The sequence below is a fragment of the Heterodontus francisci genome, chromosome 10 (assembly GCF_036365525.1).
Source record: "Heterodontus francisci isolate sHetFra1 chromosome 10, sHetFra1.hap1, whole genome shotgun sequence".
Taxonomy (NCBI): domain Eukaryota; kingdom Metazoa; phylum Chordata; class Chondrichthyes; order Heterodontiformes; family Heterodontidae; genus Heterodontus; species Heterodontus francisci.
Window position 1 is genome coordinate 66,550,297 of NC_090380.1, and position 22,648 is coordinate 66,572,944.

Below are 22,648 nucleotides of genomic sequence, written 5' to 3' on the forward strand. Positions count from 1 at the left end.
GGAAAAGCTTTGATTCCTTACCTGACTGGATAGGGACAGATAAAACACAGATAGGAGACAAAGGGGCAGTGTTTTTTAATCAGAATGTTCTGAGGCAGCTAAGCAGCATAGACTATGACAAAGTTGGAATGCAAGAGAAAATAGCCTGAAACTCAAGATAACCAACTAGAGAAACAGAGTTAATAAAAACAAGAAACACTGGAAATACTCAGCAGGTCTGGCAGCATCTGTGGAGAGAGAAGCAGAGTTAATGTTTCAGGTCAGTGACTCTTCTTCAGAACTGGCAGATATAAGAAATGTAAAAGATTTTAAACAAATAAAGCGGGGGTGGGGCAAGAGATAACAAAAGAGGTGTTGATAGGACAAGGTCACAGAATAGCTAACCAGAAGGTCATGGAACAAAGGCAAACAATATGTTAATGGTGTGCTGAAAGACAAAGCATTTGTACAGATAGGGTGTTAATGGACTGAAAACTGAACAGCCACAAGCACAAACATGAAAAAAGTGGGTAGGCACAGTAGAAACAAACTGAACAAACTAAAATAAAATAAACACAAAAAATAAAAAGGAAAAAGAAAAAAAATAACTAAAAATAAAAGTAAAATGGGAGGCCACTCACTGTTCAGTCCAGCAGGCTGTAGGTGTGCCTAATCAGTAAATGAGATGCTGTTCCTCGAACTTGCATTGATGTTCACTGGAACACTGCAGCAATCCCAGGACAGAGATGTGAGCATGAGAGCAGGGGGAAGTGTTGAAATGGCCAGCAACCGGAAGCTCTGGGTTATGCTTTCGGACTGAGTGGAGGTGTTCTGCAAAGCAGTCACCCAGTCTGCGTTTGGTCTCCCCATTGTAGAGACCACCACATTGTGAGCAGCGAATACAGTATACTACATTGAAAGAAATACAAGTAAATCGTTGTTTCACCTGAAAGGAGTGTTTGGGGCCTTGGATAGTGAGGAGAGAGGAGGTAAATGGGTAGGTATTACACCTCCTGCGATTGCAGGCAAAGGTGCCGTGGGAAGGGGACGAGGTTGCGGGGGTAATGGAGGAGTGGACCAGGGTGTCGTGGCCCCCCATTTTACTTTTATTTTTAGTTATTTTTTGTGTTTATTTTATTTTAGTTTGTTCAGTTTCTTTCTACTGTGCCTACCCACTGTTTTTTTTTCATGTTTGTGCTTGTGGCTGTTCAGTTTTCAGTCCATTAACACCCTATCTGTATTAATGCTTTGTCTTTCAGCCCACCATTAATTTGTTTGCCTTTGCTCCATGACCTTCTGGTCAGCTATTCTGTGACCTTGTTCTGTCAACACCTCTTTTGTTATCTCTTGCCCCACCCCCGCTTTACTTGCTTAAAATCTTTTACATTTCTTATATCTACCAGTTCTGAAGAAGGGTCACAGACCTGAAACGTTAACTATGCTTCTCTCCACAGATGCTGCCAGACCTGCTGAGTATTTCCAGTGTTGTTTATTTCAGATTTCCAGAACCTCAGTATTTTGCTTTTATATTAGAGAAACAGAGTGTTCTTTACCTTGCATTATTCTGCACATATGTTGCATTGTTTGAATTAAAGTCAGTGTGATTAGAACGTTTTTTCTCTATGTTCACCTTACAGTTAAATGAACAGCTTATTGATTTGCATCAAGTCTTTTTTCACCAAATGTTTGCTTGGTCCACCTTCAAAGAGATTTCAGCACATGCTCAGATCATTAGTTGTTATTCCCGTTGCATATAACATTGTACAAGCAAATATTGGCCAGTGTGAGACAACTCTCATAAAGGTACTACAATCAGACTGCCTATGGGAGCAACCAATACTGCTAAATGTAAGAAGGCATGTATGGCTGGCCTGAGTTTATAATAACTATTAACTTCCTCTTTATGATTGGCAATTTTTTCTCTCAGTTCTATTATAATGCTTGCTTATCTTTCAGCCTTCATTTCTGAGGAATTGCCCAACACAAATACTAACCTGCCTTTCCTCTTACGGATACTGTGTATTTCCAGTACCAGCCGATTTTGTTCAGATTGTCACCATGTGCACTTTTTGTTTTTTTATCCAGAATTGCCAAAGACTCATTTTATGCTTCAATTAAATGATGCTTTCAGTATACCAATTGAGAATATGAACATGGACCAATTGTAATAGCTACTCTCTTTTTTCACGAGGGAAAAATTGAGAACTAACAGTTTAAAAGTTATTTCAAAAAAATGAAGGATGTTTGGAAAAATGAGCCCAAATCATAGGTCCTGAAATGTTGTAGTCTGCGATCTCAATGGTGCCCTCTAGCACTAACCTCAGTGGAAGGCTAACTTATTTACATGAGGTCACAACAGACATATGTTGGTTGCATCCTGCTCTCTGCAACAGGGAAATTTGGTGCTTGCCCACTATTTGAGCAGGTTGTTCAGTAGCCCCAATCTTATAGTACCCCATATCGGCATTCTGTGTAAGGGGTCAAACAACAACAACCTGTACTTATAATGCACTTTTAATGTAGGCCATGGAGGGAATTGAACATGAACAACTGCACCTTTAACATCATAAAATTCAGACGGTGTTGGACTGGGGGCCAATGTAAGTCTGCGAGCACAGGGGTGATGGGTGAGTGGGTCATGGTGCGAGTTAGGATATGGGCAGCAAAGTTTTGGATGCCCTCAAGTTTATGAAAGGTGAAAGATGAGAGGCTGGCCAGGAATGTGTCGGAATAGTCAAAGTCTAGATGCAACAAAGGGTGAGGGTTTCAGCAGTACATGAACTGAGATGGGTAGAGTCAGACGATGTTACAGAAGTGGAAGTAGGCAGTCTTGTGATGGAGGGGATATGGGGTCAGAAGCTCAGCTCAGCGTCAAATAGGATGCCAAGGTTGCAAACAATCTGGTTCAGACTCAGTAACCAGGGAGGGGATGGAATAGGTGGCCAGGGAACAGAGTCTGTGGCAGGGGCTGAAGATAATAGTTTCAGTTTTTCCAATATTTAATGGGAGAAAATTTCTGCTCATCCAGTACTGATGTCAGACAAGCAGTTTGACAACTTAGAGACAGTGCTGGGGCCCAGAGAGGAGGTGTTGAGGTACAGCTGGGTGTCATCAGAGTACATGTGAAACCGGAGGTTGCATTCTTTGGTGATGTTGCTGAGGGGCAGAATGTAAATGAAAAATAAACAGGGACCAAGAATAGATCCATGGGGGGACTCCAGAGGTAACTATGCAGGAGTGGGAAGAGAAGCAATTGCAGGCAATTCTCTGGCTGTGACTAAATGGATAAGAATGGAAATAGGTGAGGGAAAAACTGCTCGCGAGACAATAGAGGCGCACTGGAGGAGAATGGCATGGCCAATCATGACAAAGGCTGCAGACAGATTGAAAAGGATGAAGATAGTTTACCATGGTAACAGTCACATTATGATGTCATGTGTGATTTTGATAAGCTAAAATCATGCTGTGGAAACTATCGAGGTATTTCCCTCTTGTCCATAACAGGGAAAATCCTGAATCGCCTACTTCCTGTGGCTGAGGAGATCCTCCCAGAGACAGAGTCTGACTTTGGACCTTCCAGAGGAACCTCCGACATGGTCTTTGTTGCCCAACAAATCCAGGAAAAATGTCGAGAACACCAGGAACTCTTCATTGCATTCATCGACCTGACCAAAGCATTTGACTCAGTAAATCGTGAGGCTCTGTGGATTGTGCTCCAAATATTCGGATGTCCAAGAAACTTCATCACAATCCTGCCATTGCTCCATGATGACATGACTGCAACTGTCTTGAGTGGGAGATCTGAAACGGATGCCTTCAAAATCCGGACCAGGGTCAAGCAAGGCTGTGTGGTAGGCCCTATACTATTTACAATCTACCTGATCATGGCTGTTCACCTCGTGTGAGTATTAATTAGTGCCTAGATGGAAAACTCTTTAACCTCTGTCGCCTCTGTGCCAAAAACTAACCTGACCACCATAGATACACATGATCTACATGCGCATGACTGCAGTGTTGTTGCCCACTCTCCATCAGATTTGCAAGCTGCTTTCAATCTCTTCAATTCTGCATACAAGAGACCTGGCCGGTCCTTGCCAAAACAAAACATCATATATCAACCCCCACCCGGTCAGCCAAATATTCCACCTCCCATATATGTTGAAGGAAAGACTTTGGAATATGTTGAGCACTTCCCATAGCTTGACAGCCACCTCTCTCAAAAGGCCACCATTGAGGAGAAGGTTCAACACCGGATCAGCTGCGCCAGCTCAGCCTTCTACAAACTACGGCAGCAAGTGTTTGACCAATAAAGACCTCCGCAAGTCAACAAAAGTCCTAGTGGACACAGCAGTTGTTTTCATCACACTCCTGTACTGCAGTGAGACGTGGACTGTGCGTCAGCATCACATAAGAGCGCTAGAGAAATTCCATCAGCAATGCCTCTGCTGCCTTCTTTACATTGTAACTGTTAAAAACCTAGGCTGACTTTCAAAGTATATGGCCCATATCTGACACTACAACGACTAGTCACAAACTATGGGCCTTTGCTTCATGATGGCAGGAGCTTGGTTATATGTTTAAAATGCACAGATAATTGAGAAGGTTCCTTAGAACGGAGATGAATTTTAAAAGAGGGCACAAAACATATACAATGCTTTGTTTGTTCAGAGAATATGAAAATTAAATTCAAGGCTATCTCTTCTACTTTGTAACACTGAGCAGATGCTTAAAGAACAGGTTTTCAGGCCACACAATAAAAGATAAAGACATGAATTTCATTGATGTGATTTACATTGCTGTTGCACCTTGAAAATGTGATAGCTGGTTCCAGCCTCTTGAGGGAGATACACAATCGTTTCCTGGATACACTATTTACATATCTATTGGTGCAAGCATTGGTCTAAAACTGGTGCAAACGGCTGAATCAGCAGGAAACTAGTAATACTCCAGCCTTTTGAATGCATTGCTCAGCCTGCGCTATTCAACCTACACTGAGCTGAACAACCAGACGTAAGGCAGGAAACGCTGCTTGGCTCTTTCTTCTTCCCGCTCAAATTATTTCACTGGCTGTCTTACTTCAATGGCGCAGCAGGCTCAAGGGTTGCATGGTCTACTCCTGTTCATATTTCTTATGTTATCAACATCCTATTACACTGAGACAGAATTATGGATATTTAAGTTCCACATATGCCCAAAGGCAGCAATGCATGGTGTTACGATAGTGCTTCTATATTTTTTGTTAAGTATATGTTTTTGAGGACTTGTGTTTAAATTGTGGAGATAGATTTGTGGAGAAGGCTGATGATTTCATATAAGCTGGACTTTGCTTTATTGTTGACAGTTCATTGAAAGGACACAGATGTTATTTAAAAACAGCCTTGCTGGAAGTCATGTGCTTTAAGCAACAAACAACAGAAACCTTGGTGACTTCGAGAAGATATTTACAGAGAAGTGACAGGTCAAGATTTATAGGGGTCAGGAGGCTTGACTCGAGAAATTGTTTTTGGTTTTGGCTTGGACAGCGTGCTGGGGTGTGAACTGTTTTGAAGACAGTTGGAGAAAATCATCCAAGAGAGCAGCCACCATCAGCTCACTCTCTTTCATCTCTGAGAATTTCTTGAGAATCAAGTGTAAGAAATAAAAGAAACAGAAACCCGTGAAAAGCCTGCCAGAAACTCCTGATGCCACATTTCTTCTGGAAAGCCTGCTAAACTGATCCTCATTATCGCCTGAAAAGAACTGCTCTAGAAAGATCCCAGTGACAGCCGTCTACACGCATTTGGAATGCCAGACCAAAAAGGGACAACAGACATCTTTCCATATCGTCTTTTTTTTCAAGAATTAGTAAGTATTTGGCAAAAGCATTCTCTTTTGTCTTTATTTTTTTTATAACAGACCGTTGCAGAGAGAATTTCTGTATTTTTTTTTCAGTGTAAGAGTGTGTTTTGGGAATTTAAAAAGGAGAACTTTCATATTTCAATCTGTGTGTTAATGCTTTGCTTCATTACTGGTTAAGTTTTTGTTTTATAATAAATTGATAATTTTGTTGTTTATTAAAGAAACCTGGTTGGTGTATTTTATTCTGGGATGAAGAGTATATGATTGACTGCAACGGTAACTGGATAAACATTTTTTTTTAAATGTCGTGACCTGTGGAGAAGTGGGACTAGAAAACATAGTGCACTCCTCCCACCTCGGTCGTAACAATGGCACCAAATCAGAGGTGAGGAATGCTCAGCTTTACTCCTTCACAGTACAAAAATAAAAGTCAACACTAAATACACTAAATTCCAAACCAAATTTATAAACTAAATCATGCCATTTTGCAGAGAAATGATCACCCAAGTAGTCTTCTACTGCCTGTCTTCGAGGTGCCTCTGCCTGTACTAGTGCTGCGACAAAGTGCTACCCCAATGGCTGCAGCATGGCTGGTGGAAGGCTACTGACTTTCAGTGGAAGAGACTGCAGATAGCTTTTGAGGATGAACTTGAGCGGATCTGGGCCGAAAAGGTACAAGTTCAGACTGCAACATCTCAGCATGGGTGACAGCAGTCTGGGCTGGCTGGCAAGCAAGAGCACTGGATGAGTGGCAGGGACTGAATCAGGAATGATGTCATCCTGAGAGAGGACAGCAAGTTTGTGTTCCATGGAGCCACTGCCTCTCCCCAGGGGTGGGAACTCAGCAATCTGATAATCTGTTGGAGGACAGATTGCTGTGAAACACTGCAAGCCCCTTTGAAAGCTGGTATCCACAGCCATGATGGCAGCAGTTTGAGCTTCCACTGCAGCGCTCATGGTGCTGGGTGGTTGTTGCTTGTGCTGTAATGGAAGCTGAAACATTAGTCTTCATGGTTGGTTCCACAAGTGTGTTTATAGAGTTGGCCACTTCCATGTTGGAAAGGATGGGCTCCAAGCTATGCATAAAGCCCGGTGCCAAGTTGGTGCCAGACTCCTCCATGCTCACTGAACACAGGCTTTCTAATGCTTCAAGTATTTTGTTGTGTCGATCCATTGAAGTATTCACCCGAGTCCTCTGCAGCAGAACTCGTGCAACCTCACCTGTGCTATTCTTGCTCCTTGCCCTGGCAGCAGTGCACATTCTCAGTGTCTCGCCATGTGCAGATCTCATCTCTGTGCTATCCTCTAAGATACATGCAGTGCCAGTATTGGAGTTAGGGGCTGCAAGTGTGAAATTAAGTGATAGTGTCTCTTCTTCATTTCTGTCTGGGTAGACTGCAGTTCTTTGGTATCTGAAAGGAAAAAGGGCCAAGGTTAAGGTTGTGGTGAGGGGAGAGGGGAAAGAAAGAAATGCATGCTTAACCATCTGCAGCTTCTAAGTCAGAAGAGATTGTGGGAGGAGTGGAGAGTGGGATGTGAGAAGGAGGATACTGTCATCTTCAATGGAGGCAGCTATGGCAGGTGGTCACAGCCTCATTAATGCCCCATTCCATAATGGCCAGCACAGTCTCCTCCACGGGGATTAGAATATCCAAACGTACCTCCCCCCTCTCAGTTAGTTTCTGCTTCCTGTGGTCGTATGCCACTTTCTCCAGCAAGAGAGAGTTAAGTATTTCAGTGACTGTCGTGCAATACGTTCAGGTGATGTGGATGTCATGGTTGAATAATAGGTAGTGTATGCAAGGTGTGAGATATGGGTGTAAGGCTTGCAACAGTGCTAAATATGTGAAGATGAGGTGAAGCATCTGAATGTTAGGTATGAGTCATGATTGGTAGAGGTTGCTGGAAGGTGTGTGAAATGGGTTTAGTGAATTGAATAGTGGCTGAGGTTAGCGCAGTTGGTTGGATATGGCAATTGAAGATGCACTCACTGGCCTCGACCACTTGCGCGAGATCATTAAATTTTTTGTAGCACTGCATCCAGGTCTTTGGGGACTAAACTTTTCACACTAAGCTCTGTGGCTATATGTTTCCAGTGCCTTCTCACTATGCGTCTGGATGGCCTCATACACCCCTGTTAACATAGGATCTTTCCCCCTTTGCAGCTCCAGAACAGCGTCCAAAAATCTTGGTGCACACTTTCCCATGGGCAGCCATTGTTGATTGATGCACAGCACTATTCCCAATGATCTCAGCATGACCAGCAGCCACAAGGCACCTTGCCTTTAAGAGGTGCAAGCTAGTTTTCAGTTGGGCCAGCAAGTAACGATATTGGGCCCCCTGCTTTTGTGTTCAGCTAATGAACAGCGCGTTTAATGCTGGCTGAAATCATAATAATGAGCAGGCAGCAAGAAGCTGGAATGTTGCTGGCATTACAGTGAATAGGCACGAGGTAGTTATGCATCTCGATCTCTGCACCCATTTTCGGGGGTTATCCAATTTAGCCCCTATTGTGATTACTTCCATTCCTTCTTTAAGGATCTCCTCCTAATATGCAATAGAATGAATTGCTGACCATAACAGAAAATTTTGCTATGATGAAATAAAGAGATCGTGGAAAGAAATATGTGCTTATATGGGTGCAACAAGATATCTTCTTTGGACACAAAAGTCTACTCAATGGCATCCAAAAGGCAGCCTGTGGGCCAAATGCAGCCCTTAACCTGCAACCAATTAAATACCTAAGAGTTATTTTTTGGTTGTACTTCTGTACAAACTTGACTTTAGGAGTTACGTTTGTTTAAAGTTCTTGGGCCTCAAGTAGAGCAGCAGACCATTCAGCCCCATGAACCTGCTCTGCCATTCAAAACCATCATGGCTGATCTTCTGCCTCAACTTCACTTTCCTGCCCACTCCCCATATCCCTTGATTCCCTGAGATCAACTATCCATCCTACCCTTGAATATATTCAATGATGGAGCATCCACAACACTCTGGGGTACATAATTCCAAACATTCACAACCCTCGGTGAAGAAAGGATCCCTTATCCTGAGGCTGTGTTTCCGTGTTCTAGATTACCCAACCTATAAGTGCTAACCCTGTCAAGCCCCTTCAAAATCTTGAATGTTTCAATGTGATCACCTTTCATTATTTATTAAACTCCAGAGAGTATAAGCCCAATTTATCCAGCCTCTCATCAGCATCAGCTTCTCATGTAAAGGATGACAACATAAAACTTGTATTTGTATAGCGCCTTTAACTAATAAAATGTTAAGGCACTTCACAACAGCATTATAAAACAAAATCTTACACCGAGACACATAAGGAGATATTAGGTTAGAGGATCAAAAGCTTGATCAAAGAGGTACATTTTAAAGAACGTCTTAAATGAGGAAAGCGAGGTAGCGAGCAGGAGAGATGTAGAGAGGGATTCCGGAGCTTAGGGGCGAGACAGCTGAAGGCACGGCCACCAATGGTGCAGCGATTTAAATTGGGGATCTGCAAGAGTCTAGATTAGATGAATATCTCTCCTACATACAAATTAGAACGACCTGAAATAGTCACTTCACATTATAATTTCTACTGGAAAATAATGCAGCACAAGATTATAATGGTGTTGCCATATTAAGCTGGATCACAGTTCCTTGTTATTGGGTTCTTGGATTGTTTACAAGGGTCTTCAAAACCTGCTTTGACTGTGCATTATCTCATTGCAACCCATTAGAAAACATGGGTTATCAATAAGATTAATATTGATCATTAATAGGAAAAATTAAAAACAAAAATACAAAGTAAGACTCCTATGGATCACAGAACATCAGCCAGGATAATCAGAAATACATTTTAAGCTCAATTACATTCTTAATGATAGCTAGACATAATATAGAAATATCTTTCCATTATTTCAAATGTTATTTTGTTATGCCCCTTAATGTATTAACAGCAACGTATTTATGCAATGCTGGTGGGAACACAGTCCAAATTCACAATACTGTCAATATCTATTTCATAGTTAAGGCTTTGCATCAGAGTTTGTGTTGAAAGCAGAGATTTTAAAAATCCTGAAGTTCTTACTGATCACTTTTACTTTTAAACAAGATTTTGTTCTAATAAACTGCTATGATACCACTGTGAATATTTATTAAAACAGGAAACATTCATATTCTAAAAAGGTACAAATAAAATAGTAATCTTTATCTGGTAATACATTTCTAAACACAGATTTTTATCTTAAAATTTCAATCCATCCTGTAAATGCAAGGCCCATCTATATGTGTATGCAACATGTATTTTTTGTTGATTTGTATAGCTACCAAACTGATGAAATTGATCACAATTCAACCAATGATTCAAAATGCATTCAATGTCCAAGTGATTTCTGCCAATTGCCTATTCCTTAATCTTTGTCACTGGAAGTATGAACAATGCCCTCTGTGGATTTTTGTAAAGTGTCTTCATACAATGACTTACGCACACACTTATTTGATAAATCGTACCATTTCCGATTTGTTGCTTTGTCTGCTTGTGCTCTTTAAGATTGCGTACTTCATGGCAGGTGAACACTTGAAGTTACACTGTTATATGCAACTCTATAATTTAATTTGTGACTCATATCTTTTAATCGCAATCTAAACATCAGCATCACAATTCTCCGCTGGAGTCCTATCAGTCAATATGCAACACTCATATTATGGCAATAATCAGGAATACGTACTTTTAATAAAGTGTTATGCCAATGTGTTTTGTTGAATGATAATTTTCTTTAATCCACTGACTGAATTTATATATATTTTTTTTAAAAAGACATTTTAAAAAGACAAGCTGCCAGCAAAGTCATCCTTTCAGCTCAAGATGATCACCTAGTTTGCTACACTGTATCACACATTGCAAAGGACTGTGAGGAGAGAGACAAGATGTCTGCTAATTTCCCAGCAAGAACCAAGAACCAGGAAGTTTAAAGGAACTATCTGTTCTCTCAGCGGGCAGAAGAAATACTCTAACTGCTATGTTTGAATGACGGAGATTGTCATGTGACAAGCCCCTCCCCATCTGTGATTTTAAGCTGGTATTTTCTCTGCAGCAGAGTAGCAGCTGCACTGAGCAGACCCTAAGTGGGGGTCCCTCTCTCTCTCCATTCCAGCTTAAAAGCTTTCAAATCCTGCCTGTTGACTGACCATCGTTGCATACCCTGGCTATAATCAGAAACCCCGCTGGAGGAAATCACCCGCATCGCAATCTCCAAGAGACTCAGCGAGTCAGTCATCTACCTCTTCAAACGAAAAGCCTCAGGACCACTGAATTCAGCTTTCCCAGTGGTTTTAGACTGAAAGAGGCCAGGGAGACAGAGCAGTTACAGGAAAAGGTCCCTGACATTTTTCCTGACTTAGAGACATAAGGTGAGAGGTCCTCTAAAACTAATCAAGGAGAGGTTTTTGGGACACAGGGACGAACCTTCCCTGTTAGGACTACATCTCCATGTTCCGAGAATGGCTCACGAGAGCCTGTGCGGTGGGTCAGGAACACCTGAAAACCTCCCAGACAACTATGAAAAGGCAGGCAGATAAACATGCCAAGGCCAGAATATTTCAACCCGGAGACCATGTGCTATTACTAATAGAAGGAGAACCTCTGAAAGCCTGATTCAGCAGGCCATACAGAGTAATAAACAGAATTAGCCAGGTGAATTATATAATTGACACCCCAAATCTTAGGAAAAAGCAAAGACTGTGCCACATCAATATGTTAAAATGTCGTCACAGCCGGGAAGGGGACAAACAATCACAGGTCTGTCAGACAGTCAGGAAAGAGGAGGGCAAAAGGGACAGAAAGGATGAGTTAGAGGGAGGCCGGGAGGATTCCCAAATCGAACCCCCTACCGTCCGGTTAGCTAATACTAATATGTTAGGGAAATCAAACACGGTGCTCTCCTATTTAAATATTCAAAGAGGAGACCTAACAAGGTTGCTCACAGATTTTAAAGGGATCTGCAGGGACAAGCCAGGGTGCACAACCCTAACCTTATACCATGTGGATGTAGGATAGACCCCTCCCATGAAACAAAATCCCTATCACCTAGTTCCCAGGAAACTGACGCAGGATCGGGAGGAAATTCAGACTGAAGACCTAGAAATTAAAGATTTAAACGCTGAAGGGAGACACAAAAAAGCTCATAAACCAAAGGAAAACCCTATGCCCAAAAAGCTTTTTGTGGCAGATTTGGAAGGTGCTGATGGTGGTGGTGACTGCATGTCAAGTATCCTAACTGAAGAGGTATTGCAGGCCAGGCTGGATGAGCACAGAAAAAAAAAATGTACACAAAGCACTGAAAGTTGTTCATAACTTTGTGAAAATCATTGAATCCAGGGTTGAGTTCATTGATATAGAGAAACTCGAAAAGGAAGAAGTTGTAGAAATACACGAGGAAATTCAATGTATGCTGGAGCACAAGCTGATTGAGCCCAAAGAAGTTGGAGTTCCCCAGTTGAGTTCGCGTCCAGTCCCAGATGAGATAAAAAGAGCATGGCTATAACAGTGAGACTGATGAGACTGTGTGTACAGTTCCTTTTTACTTTGTGACATTTCATTTCACATGGTGGGGAGGTATTACGCCAATGGGTTTTGTTGAATGATAATTTTCTTTAATCCACTGACTGGAGATCTGAATTTGTATTTTTTTTTTTTAAAGACATTTTAAAAAGACAAGCTGCAAGCACAATCATCCTTTCAGCTTAAGATGATTACCAGGTTTGTTACGCTGTAACAGACATTGCAAAGGACTGTGAGGAGAGACATGAAATATCTGCTAATTTCCCAGCAAGAACCAAGACCCAGGAAATTTAAAGGAACAACCTATTCTCTTAGCAGAGAAATACTGCTGCTATGTTTGAATGACTGAGGCTGTCATGTGACACACCCCTCCCCATCCGTGGTTTTAAGCTGGTGTTTTATCAACTGGACTCTGACATGAGCAGACCCTAAGTGGGTCTCTCTCTCTCTCCCCATTCCAGCTTGAAAGCTTTCAAATCCTGCCTGTTGACTGACCAACTTTGCATACTCCGGCTACAATCAGAAACCCCGTTGGAGGAAATCATCTGCATCACTGTCGTCAAGAGACTCGAGGAACCAGTCATCTACTTCTTCAAACTAAAAGCCTCAGGACCACTGAATGTAGCTAGAAGCCAGCCGAATCACCAAACTTCACAGACTGTATACTTTTTTATGGACTCTAACTCAACCAATCTACCTTTCCCCACTCTTTAACCTATTTGTGTGTGTGTAAACCTCCACAGTGCATGAGAGAGAGAGATTTGGTGCGTTGTTTATTATTTTATTATTTCGTTTTAGGTACAATAAAGTTAACCTCTTTCTTTGTTAACTCAAGAAAACCTAGCCAACTGGTTCTTGTTATGATCATAGCAAGAAAGTAAACAAACAAATTGGCCAGTACATATAATGAAGACTTGAACCTGTTGTGGGCAAGCAAGGAGAGGGAAGAGAGGCAAGACCTTCGACCCCGCCTCACTTGACCGTAATAAAAGAAATTCAACGATTGATATCCTGAAAAAGGTTCCAGGAAATAAATTTGCAAAATCATTATGTGCATCGATGTAGGTAATAGCAACTTGCCTTACAGGACCATTTCTCTTATATTACAGCAAAGAGTCAATAAACAATCAAAGTTTTTGCTGCAACAAAAATGTGGAAACAGGTTCAATAATTACTAGAAGTGCAAACTTTAGTGCCCTTTTTTAAAATGCTTTCTGATGTTGCCAATATACATTTCTTTAGCTCATGTGTATGAGTCAGAAAAACTATTAAACAGAAGCACCTCATTTACAAGAAAGTGCTATGGAAAATTTTAATTATTCGAGTAGAGCTTACCATCTATTTTTTTCCACATCACATTTACAGATCAACATTTGCTATAACTGGTTCAAAACAGTGGCAGCACATAACTAAATCTTCTGGTGGAAAATAAAAATCTACTGAACAGTTTGGCAGCACTCAAGCAGCAAAGACCCTAAGCAGTCACCGTCCTTTATAAAGATTACAGCTATATCAAAATACAGGTTTATCATTCATTCAGCAAACAGCAGTACAATCTGAAAACAGCTGATTGTCATGAAGGTGCTTCCATTTTTGAGGACCTGTGGTTAAAATACTGTGAGGAGATGCTGGATTTGTTTTTTTTATAAAGGGTCACTGGAAGGACACTTGGGACTTTGCTTAAAAACAAGCACTTCCTGGAAGTCACATGTCTTAAGCTAAGTAAACAGCAGGAGCCTTGCTGGCTATTAGAGTTGCTTACAGAGAAGTCACATGCCTAGGTTTATGGTGGTCAGGAGTTGGTTTCCTTTTTCAACTTTTTGGAACTATATCGCTGTTCCTTCACTGTTGCTAGGTCAAAATCCTGAAACTCCCTTCCTAACAGCACTGTTGGCATACCTACACCTCAAGGATTGCAGTGGTTCAAGAAGGCAGCTCACCACCACCTTCTCAATAAATACTGGCCTAGCCAGCGACGCCCACATCCCATGAACGAATTAAAACAGACACCTGCATCCCATGAACAGATGGGCAGTTGGGGTGTAAGCCTGCTGAGAGAGAGGCGCTACCAGCTTATCCTATTCCACCTCTGAGAAACCCTGAGAATTCAGTGTGAGAACTGGAGAAACTGATGCAGCATTTCTCCTGGGAAGCTCCTGCAAGACTTTCTCTTGACATCTCCTGACGGAACTGCTTCTGAAAGATCCCAGTGACAACCACGTGTCCAGTGACACCTGTCTACATGTACCAGGGCACCAGACCGAACGTCAACTGGAACATTTAAAGTAACTATTTGAAATATATTCTCAATGCCATACACAGGTCTACATTCAGAACATTGGGCTGATTTCCATTTATGACATTAGCAGGGATCTTAGCTAGTTCGGCAATGCAACTGCCATGGCTTCCACACTAGGATGGTTCATCATTCATGCTTGTAAGCTTTGACTGATTGTTAAGTATTGGCTCATTGAACGAAGTGTTAAGAGGTCACAGATCAAGCTATTATCTTCCTCTTTTGCCGAAAGAAAACATCTGTCGTGGTACCAAGACTGAGCCAGACAGGGTGTTGAGGGATGGAGTTGAAGACAGTCAAGTTGAAGACACAGTCTCGGTTGAGGAGTTCTTTGAAATGTTCCCTCCAGCGATCACTGACTCCTTCCCTGTCCTCGAGTTCTCCATGCTTGGCTCTCAGTGCGGCAGCCCTTTGAGTGCTTGGGCCATAGATCGCCTTGACAGCATTGAACAAACTGCGCATATCATTGGTGACCACAAGTTTCTGGATCTCTCGCGATCTTTCTACCCACCATTTGTTTTTCATGTCCCGGGTTTTATGCTGCACCACTGCCTTCAGGAGCCTGTAGGATTGTTGCTTTACCTTAGATGTGCAGTTACGTTTCCAGCCCGTGAAGGCTCTGTGCTTACACTCGATTAGGTCCTGTATTTCTTAGTCATTCGCATCAAGCCAGTCGCGATGCTTCCTGGTGGAGAAGCCAAGGATTTCTTTGTAGGTGCTGGTTATGGTGGTCATTAGGGTCGACCAGGTACTAATGGCACACAGCAGCTCCTGCTGGTTGGAGGTTGAGAGGTTGGCGCTAAGGCGCTGACTGAGAAGGGCCGCTTTAGCGGGATCTTTGAGACCTTCAAAGTTAATTTTCTTGCGGCATTGCCTTTGATCCTTCCGCTGCTTGGGGGCTAGGCTGATGGAGATGTTAGATCAGATGAGGCAGTGATTGGTCCAGCAGTCATTGGTACCTGTCAGGGCGTGGGTCAGGACATCATCCTGACGTGGAACTATATTGCTGTTCCTTACTACACCCCAAGGACTGCAGCAGTTCAAGAAGGCAGCTCACCAGCACCTTCTCAATGGTAATTAGGGATAAACAATAAATACTGGCCTAGCCTGCAACGCCCACATCCCAGGAGCGAATTTAAAAAAAACCACGACCACCTCTTTCGACCTCTCTAAGCTATCAGATTGCTTGGCCAACATCAAGCACCAGATAAGCAGAGATTTCCTCAAATCAAATATTGGGAAGACTGAAGCCATTTTCTTCAGTCCCCACCACAAACTCTGTTCCTTAGCCACTGACTCCACGATTATCCGCATCACAGGCTGAAGCAGACTGTTCGCAACCTGGATGTCATATTCGACCCAGAGATGAGCTTCCGACTCCACATATCTATGTCATCACTAACAGCACCTACTTCCACCTCCATTACATTGCCCGACTCTATCCTGTCTCAGCTCATCTGCTGCTGAAACCCTCATCCATGCATTTGGGACCCCCAGACTTTTACTATTCCAACACTCTTCTGATCAGTCACTAACCGTCCCCTCCCATAAACTTGATGACATCCAGAACTCTGTTGCCTGTATCCTAAGTCACACCAAGCCCCTTCACCCATCATCGCTGTGCTCACTGACCTCCATTAGTTCCTGATTAAGTAACACCTCGCTTTTAAAATTCTCATCCTTATTTTCAAATCCCTCCATAACCTTGATCCTCTCTATCTATGTAACCCCTTCCAGCCCTACAGCCTTCTTAGATGTCTGTGCTCCTGTTCAACCCTGACTTTAATTACTCCATCACTGGCAGCCATGCCTTCAGCTGCCAAGGCCCTAAGCTCTGGAACTCCCCTTTACATCTCTCCAATTCTTCGTCCTTTAAGATGCTCCATAAAACTTAGCTCTTTGACCAAGCTTTTGGTATCTGCCCTAATATCTCCTTGCATGGCTTGATGTCAAACAATGTTTGATTATGCTCCTGTGAAACACACTGAGATGTTTTACTATGTTAAAGGCGCTATATAAATGCAAGTTGTTGTTACTGATGTTGCAGTTCTAACTTTAAATTAGTGCCAATCAACAACTTAAATTTACATAACTCTTTAACATAGAAGAACATCCCAAGATGCTTCACAGAAGCATAATCAACCAAAACCCGATGCCAACGTAAAGGAGGCATTCAGTGGCATGACCAAAAGTTTGATCAAAGAGGTGGGTTTTAAGGAGGGTCTTAAAGGAGGTGTGAAAGGTGGAGAAGCAAATTTACGCAGGGAATTCCAAAGCATAGGGTCTTGACAGCTAACGATATGGCCACGAATGGTGTAATGAAAGGAGTGGGGGATGCAGAAGATGCCAGAGTGGAGGATCACAAGTTCGCCGAGGGTTAGAGAAGGTTACAAAGGATAGGGAGCGACAAGATCACGAAGGAATTTAAGTACAAGGACGAGAATTTTAAATGAGGCACTGGGAGTCTGCAGCCAATGCAGGTCAGTGATCGGCGAGCAGGACGTGGTGCAGTATAGGGTATATAGAGCAAAACTTTGTATAAGCTGAAGTTCATGGGCTGTGGGGGTTGGAAGGCAGGCCAGAAGAACATTGAAATAATCAGTTCAGCAATGCTGACTTGTAAAGTGAAAACCGAATCAAACAGCATAGTTTATGTAACTGATTATTTTGAAGTTATGAGGACTAATAGGGAATAGGTCAATCTCACGGTGAAAATGGTATTCTGCTCATTCATATATTAAAATAAATTAGTCTATTTGCTTACAACTGTCACTACAGTCTGATATCCAAAATCTGGCTACCGAAAACCGAAATTGTCCGAAAACCAGACATTTTTGAAAATATTCAGATCCAACAGTTTAGTGTCAACTGATCATAATTACTTGAATTAAACTTGAAAAGACTGAAGACACAGCTTTTTATAGTATCCTCCTTAAGTCCATGCTTCTCAAGTTTAATTTTCTCTGTCAATTTCTACCCGACTTATTTTAAAATTGTGAAATGTTGGCGGGGACTGGCAAATCCTACCCTCCCCCCCACCCCCCCGCTCCCTGTACTAAGGCCTGGCTCCAGTCGGCCAGGAATGGTACCTGGGTGGGGCCCATAGTTATCCTCAGGCTCTGGCTGACCCGGAGGGCAGTCACCGGCTCCATATGTCCAAAATCCGGTATGGCCTTGGTTCCGAGGGTGTCAGATTTTGGATATCGGTCCTGTACATGCTTTCATGTCTCATTAGAGTCTTTTTCAGTCAGTCTTCCAAACGACAGGAGAAATGCATGAAGCATTATTTGCAAGATTATAGCATCCAGTACTTATCATTAAAACCTGCAGATCATGCTACTGTTTAACTAGCTATTGGGCAGTAAAAGAATACTTATCAGAGGGAATGTGGTGTTTTAACTCGTCATTCTTTAACTGACATGCATTCTCCACATACTGAAGAAATAAAGGCAAGCTTGACTTATTGTGAAGAAATCATGTACGATGCTGGGACATAAAAATGTCATGATGCTGCAGATATGCATGCCACATGGGGTTTCAATCTGCCACACTATATAAAACTTCAGGACTCATCACAGCTCCAATATGTTTTGACCTGAACTTACCTGAAATGGATTAATCATGAACCTTTAATCCCATCACAACAAAAAGTATGCCTCAGCCAGATTTAGGGTATAAGGGTGAGATCATTGTGAATGGACGATCATCATTCGAAGAATGAAGATAATTTTACACAGTACATAATCTATCTATTTATATCCTCTAAACATGTAGATGCATACCAAAAATAGCATCATTTAGGAGGTGGGATTTACATGTGGAGCAGCCAGGAAATCAGCTGTAAAGAAGCTGTTGTTGAATGGAAATTAATCAGTACTCCTGGTACTTGCTATCTGCTTGGTGAGGGGTCAAACCTGCACTCGTAAATTGTTTAAATCATGACTGTCCCTCCTTTTCCAAGATGTGTCTAATGATGCGAGATTATAACCAACTCTGTAGCAGGCTCAGCAATTCAAAACCTGAACCTTGCAGATCCAGGATACTGCCAATGTTTGACCAGGCAGCTTGGCTCATTAACGTAATCTGGAGAGGTAGACCTATCACTACAGACTAGAATTTTTCCCACCAGACACTCCAAGAAACCTGAAAATCCAATGCCCTAACATCTATCCTCATCATAACTAAATGAGCAACAAGTTGTTAGTGGATGCTATGTGCTGGAATCTGAGTAAATGGAAGCTATGCAAACAAAAAGCCTTGGAAAAGAAGACACTATACAATCTGCCATGGCTCCTATCCTCAGACAGAAATGCAAGAGCTAGTGATTGAGGAGGAACAGATTCATGTGCATGCAGTTGCAGGCTTTGGCCGCCAGCTGTCTCTGCAGAGCTGTTTATGCATCAATTTTATTTTATTTTGTGCATTGTGCGCAATTGTTTAATAAGGACAGTCCTGTACATTGACTGGAGCATCATTAACTGGCACAAATAAGTGATCAACAGAACCAACAGCCTTTGCTTTTGAGAAGCTGGAAAAGAAAATAGAACACCTAATTGGCTCATTTTGAGAATAGAATATATTGACAAGTCTGCCATTTAACCTAAACCTATTCTTGTAAAGAGTTACAATGTTGCCCAGATTTTGGTGCAGATCAGGAAGGATTAGTCACAACAGTAGGTTTTAAAGATGGTCTTAAAAGGAGAGGGAGGTCGGGGGTTTTGTGGGCAGAATTCCTAGAGGTGAGGTTTAAGCAGCTAAAGACATAGCTGCCGATATTGAAAGGAATGGAGAAAACACAAAAGACCACAATCATAAAAACAGAGAGGTTGCGAGGGCTGTAGCCCTGGAGTGGGTTACAGAGATAGACACAGGCTAGATCATGATAGAATTTAAATTTATGAGGATGAGAATTTTAAATCGGAGGCTGGGTAGCTCAGAGAGAATGGTCGTAAAAGGTGAGCAGGACTGGTGCAGACAGAATACATGAGGCAGAGTTTGGATGAACTGTTTTTACCAAAGATGGAAGACAGGAGGGGGGGGGAAAGAGAGAACTGGAGTAATCAAGTCTGGAGATGATAACAGCATGTATGGAATTTCAGTGATAGATGAGCTAAATTGGGCGAAGAGGAAGGTAACGCCACAGAGGTAGAAACAGACAGTCTTTTGCGGAGAGGATATGAGGTTGAATGTTCTGCTCACGGTCAAACAGAGCATTGAGGTTGCAAACATTTTGGCTCGCCAAGTTGGTGATGAGCGTAGAGTGTTTGTGGCAGGAACCAAAGGCAATGGCCTTGGTCTTCCAAAAGTTTAACTGGAGAAAGTTATGGTAATCCAAAACTGGATTTTGGACAAGCAGTCTGATAGGACAGAGGTCGTAGAGGATCTGAGAGGTGGTGGAGAGGTAGATATGGGTTTTATTCATTCTTCTGTATGTTGACACCATCCTGCAGATGACCTTGCCAAGGGGCAGCATGTAGATGGGGACCAGAAGGGACAGATATGTATCCCAGGAAACTCTAGAGGTGCTGGTGTGACTCCAGGAGAAAAAGTCATTGCTGGCGATGCTCTAAAAAAGATCGGATAAATAGGAGTGGAACCATGTGTCACCGAGCTGGAAAATGGACGCGAGGCAGTGTACTTGACTATCTTGACATCTGCAGAGAAGTCGAAGAGAGTGAGGTGAGATAATGCAATAGTCAGTCACAGAAAACATTACTCATGACCTTGGTTAGAGCTGTTTCTATGCTGTAAGAGGGGTGCAAACCTGATTGGATCGATTCAAACAAAGAATTGTTGGGAGAGATGGACATGGATTTGAAAGGCAACAACTCGCTCAAGGACTCTGGAGAGGAAAGGGAGGTTAGAGATGGGGCAGCAGTTAGCAAGGGCCGAAGGTCAAGGCTAGATTTATGAGGAAGATGGACAATGCCGGAGGAGTGGGAACCATTTATGATATCGATCATGGGTATCAGGAAAGGGAAATGGTTTGTCAGGGGTTTAGTGGAAATGGGGTTAAGTGAGGAAGAGGCAGGTCTCAGACAACATAAGCTTAGAAAGGTCATGAGTGGGACAGATGGGAAAGAAACTGGACAGAGACGTGGGTATAGAGTAAGAAAAGGTCTGAGAAGCAAGTTTGGTTTTGTGTGTGGGGTGGGGTAGGAAAAAGAGTAAGAAAGGCAGCTGAATGGACGGTCTCTATTTTGGTGATGAATAAATCCATGAACTCCTTGCACTTCTAGGTGAGGGTACAACACCCCATTTAGAAAAGAGGAACAGGAATAGGCCATTCAGCCCCTCAAGCCTGTTTCGCCATTCAATGAGGTCATGGCAAATCTGTATTTATATGGTTTTGGGAATAACAAATGGTTCAAAATAAGTTCTGAGTAACATGATCCAAGTTCCTACAAGCAATCTTCAGCGAAATTGGTCACAATTGATTTCAATTCAACAGCAATTTGCATAACGAGATTTACATATGCAATGATACAAATTTCCTCATTTTAATTCATAAGTAAAGGCCCACTGCTTGCGCCACAATGCAGGTGTAAATCATGCTGAAAATACTGGTATGCTTAGGTCACGCCAATGCTATTTAGAGCCAGTATCAAATCAGCAAAAAATAACATACAAGTTTATTCAGCTACAGTGGTGTTTAGAGTTCTAGTAATGCAAGTTCACCAGGGCTTTGCGAACTATATACAAACCTTGTAACACAAGAGAAATTAGCCTCTGTCTATAAGGAGATTCCACTTGAGATCATACATGTATGACTACCTATTTTTCTACTCAGTTTAGGTAATATACAATGTGCAGTCAGTTCAATTTTGATGATTGCAAATCCTTATGTAAAATAGTTTCACTTTTGAGGTAACGCATTCAGATTCTCCCTTGAATAAGGTTCAGTTCAGGACTTTTTCTGCAAACAGAACAGCATCACCAGTCAATTAACTTACCTTCACATCGCGATGAATGATATTATTGTCATGACAATAGCGTAGTGCTTCTAGTATCTGTCGCATGTAGTGACTACAAATACAAAAAAAGGTTAGAATTATGCATATTTCTGGGAGTTATCAGTAAAAACAAAACATACTATATAATTATTAAACTTTACATTTGTCCCATAACACTTCCATATAGTTCCACATGCCAATGCCACAGGGAGGAACAACAGGAGACCTGTTCCAATGCCACTCTTGTCTTCTCAGAGGTCCATACATTTGCACATCCTAGAAGATAGTTAGAGTGGTATTGCCAGAAATTTTCTTCCTATCCCTATAGGAAAGTTCTGCCCTATGCTTCACTTTCTCGATAGCAAGTTTAGACCATTTGCAGGGAATTTTAAGCACAAACTTGCATCCTACTCAGTGGCACAGTGTGTTATTACTCCAATGTGTTGCACCACCATCATGAAACATGTTTATTGCATCATGAGGAATACTGTATAGCAGAAAACTGAAATGCATGCATGTGCAAATCTGTTTTGTTATATGCTTAAGTATAAATACCATTAAATAACCCAAGTTCATTCTGCATTACAAATAGTTCTGTACTTCATTCACTAAACACCAGCTATGACATTTGTGGCAACATCCAGTATTTGAGATCAGATATCGCAGTGTGAATGACGACAAATATTAGATTTCTTTCTGTTAAGCCCCACAGACAAACAGAATATTCTCAACAACTTGTGAAGAAACATCTAGGGACATTTCAACATCTTGACCCAAGAAAGACTGAGTTTTAATTTTGTCCAGTGGGTTTAGCACTCCCAAGTTTAACAAAATATGTAATTTTCTAACCAATTTACTAATAGTTGGTTCATAACAGGTCTACCTAAAGTAGGGTTGTCCAACCTTTTCGGACGGAGGGCCGCATTACGATTTTTGCTCGGCCCAGGGGGGCTGGTGAGCGAATTCCGAAAGATAAAGGCATTAAAAATTTATCTTATTAATAGAAACAACAACAAATGTGCATTTTTGCGAAGA

At 42.0% G+C, this 22,648-nt stretch overlaps 1 protein-coding gene across 5 annotated transcripts in view; it reads right to left on the reverse strand.

The window, feature by feature from the left end:
• caska (calcium/calmodulin-dependent serine protein kinase a) overlaps positions 1-22,648 on the reverse strand; it is a 615,545-nt gene that overhangs the window by 362,000 nt on the left and 230,897 nt on the right. For all 5 annotated transcript variants that reach the window (XM_068040666.1, XM_068040667.1, XM_068040665.1 and 2 more), the window contains one exon: positions 21,614-21,686. In XM_068040666.1, the coding sequence (XP_067896767.1) occupies positions 21,614-21,686 (73 nt within the window). The remainder of the gene's footprint in view (positions 1-21,613; positions 21,687-22,648) is intronic.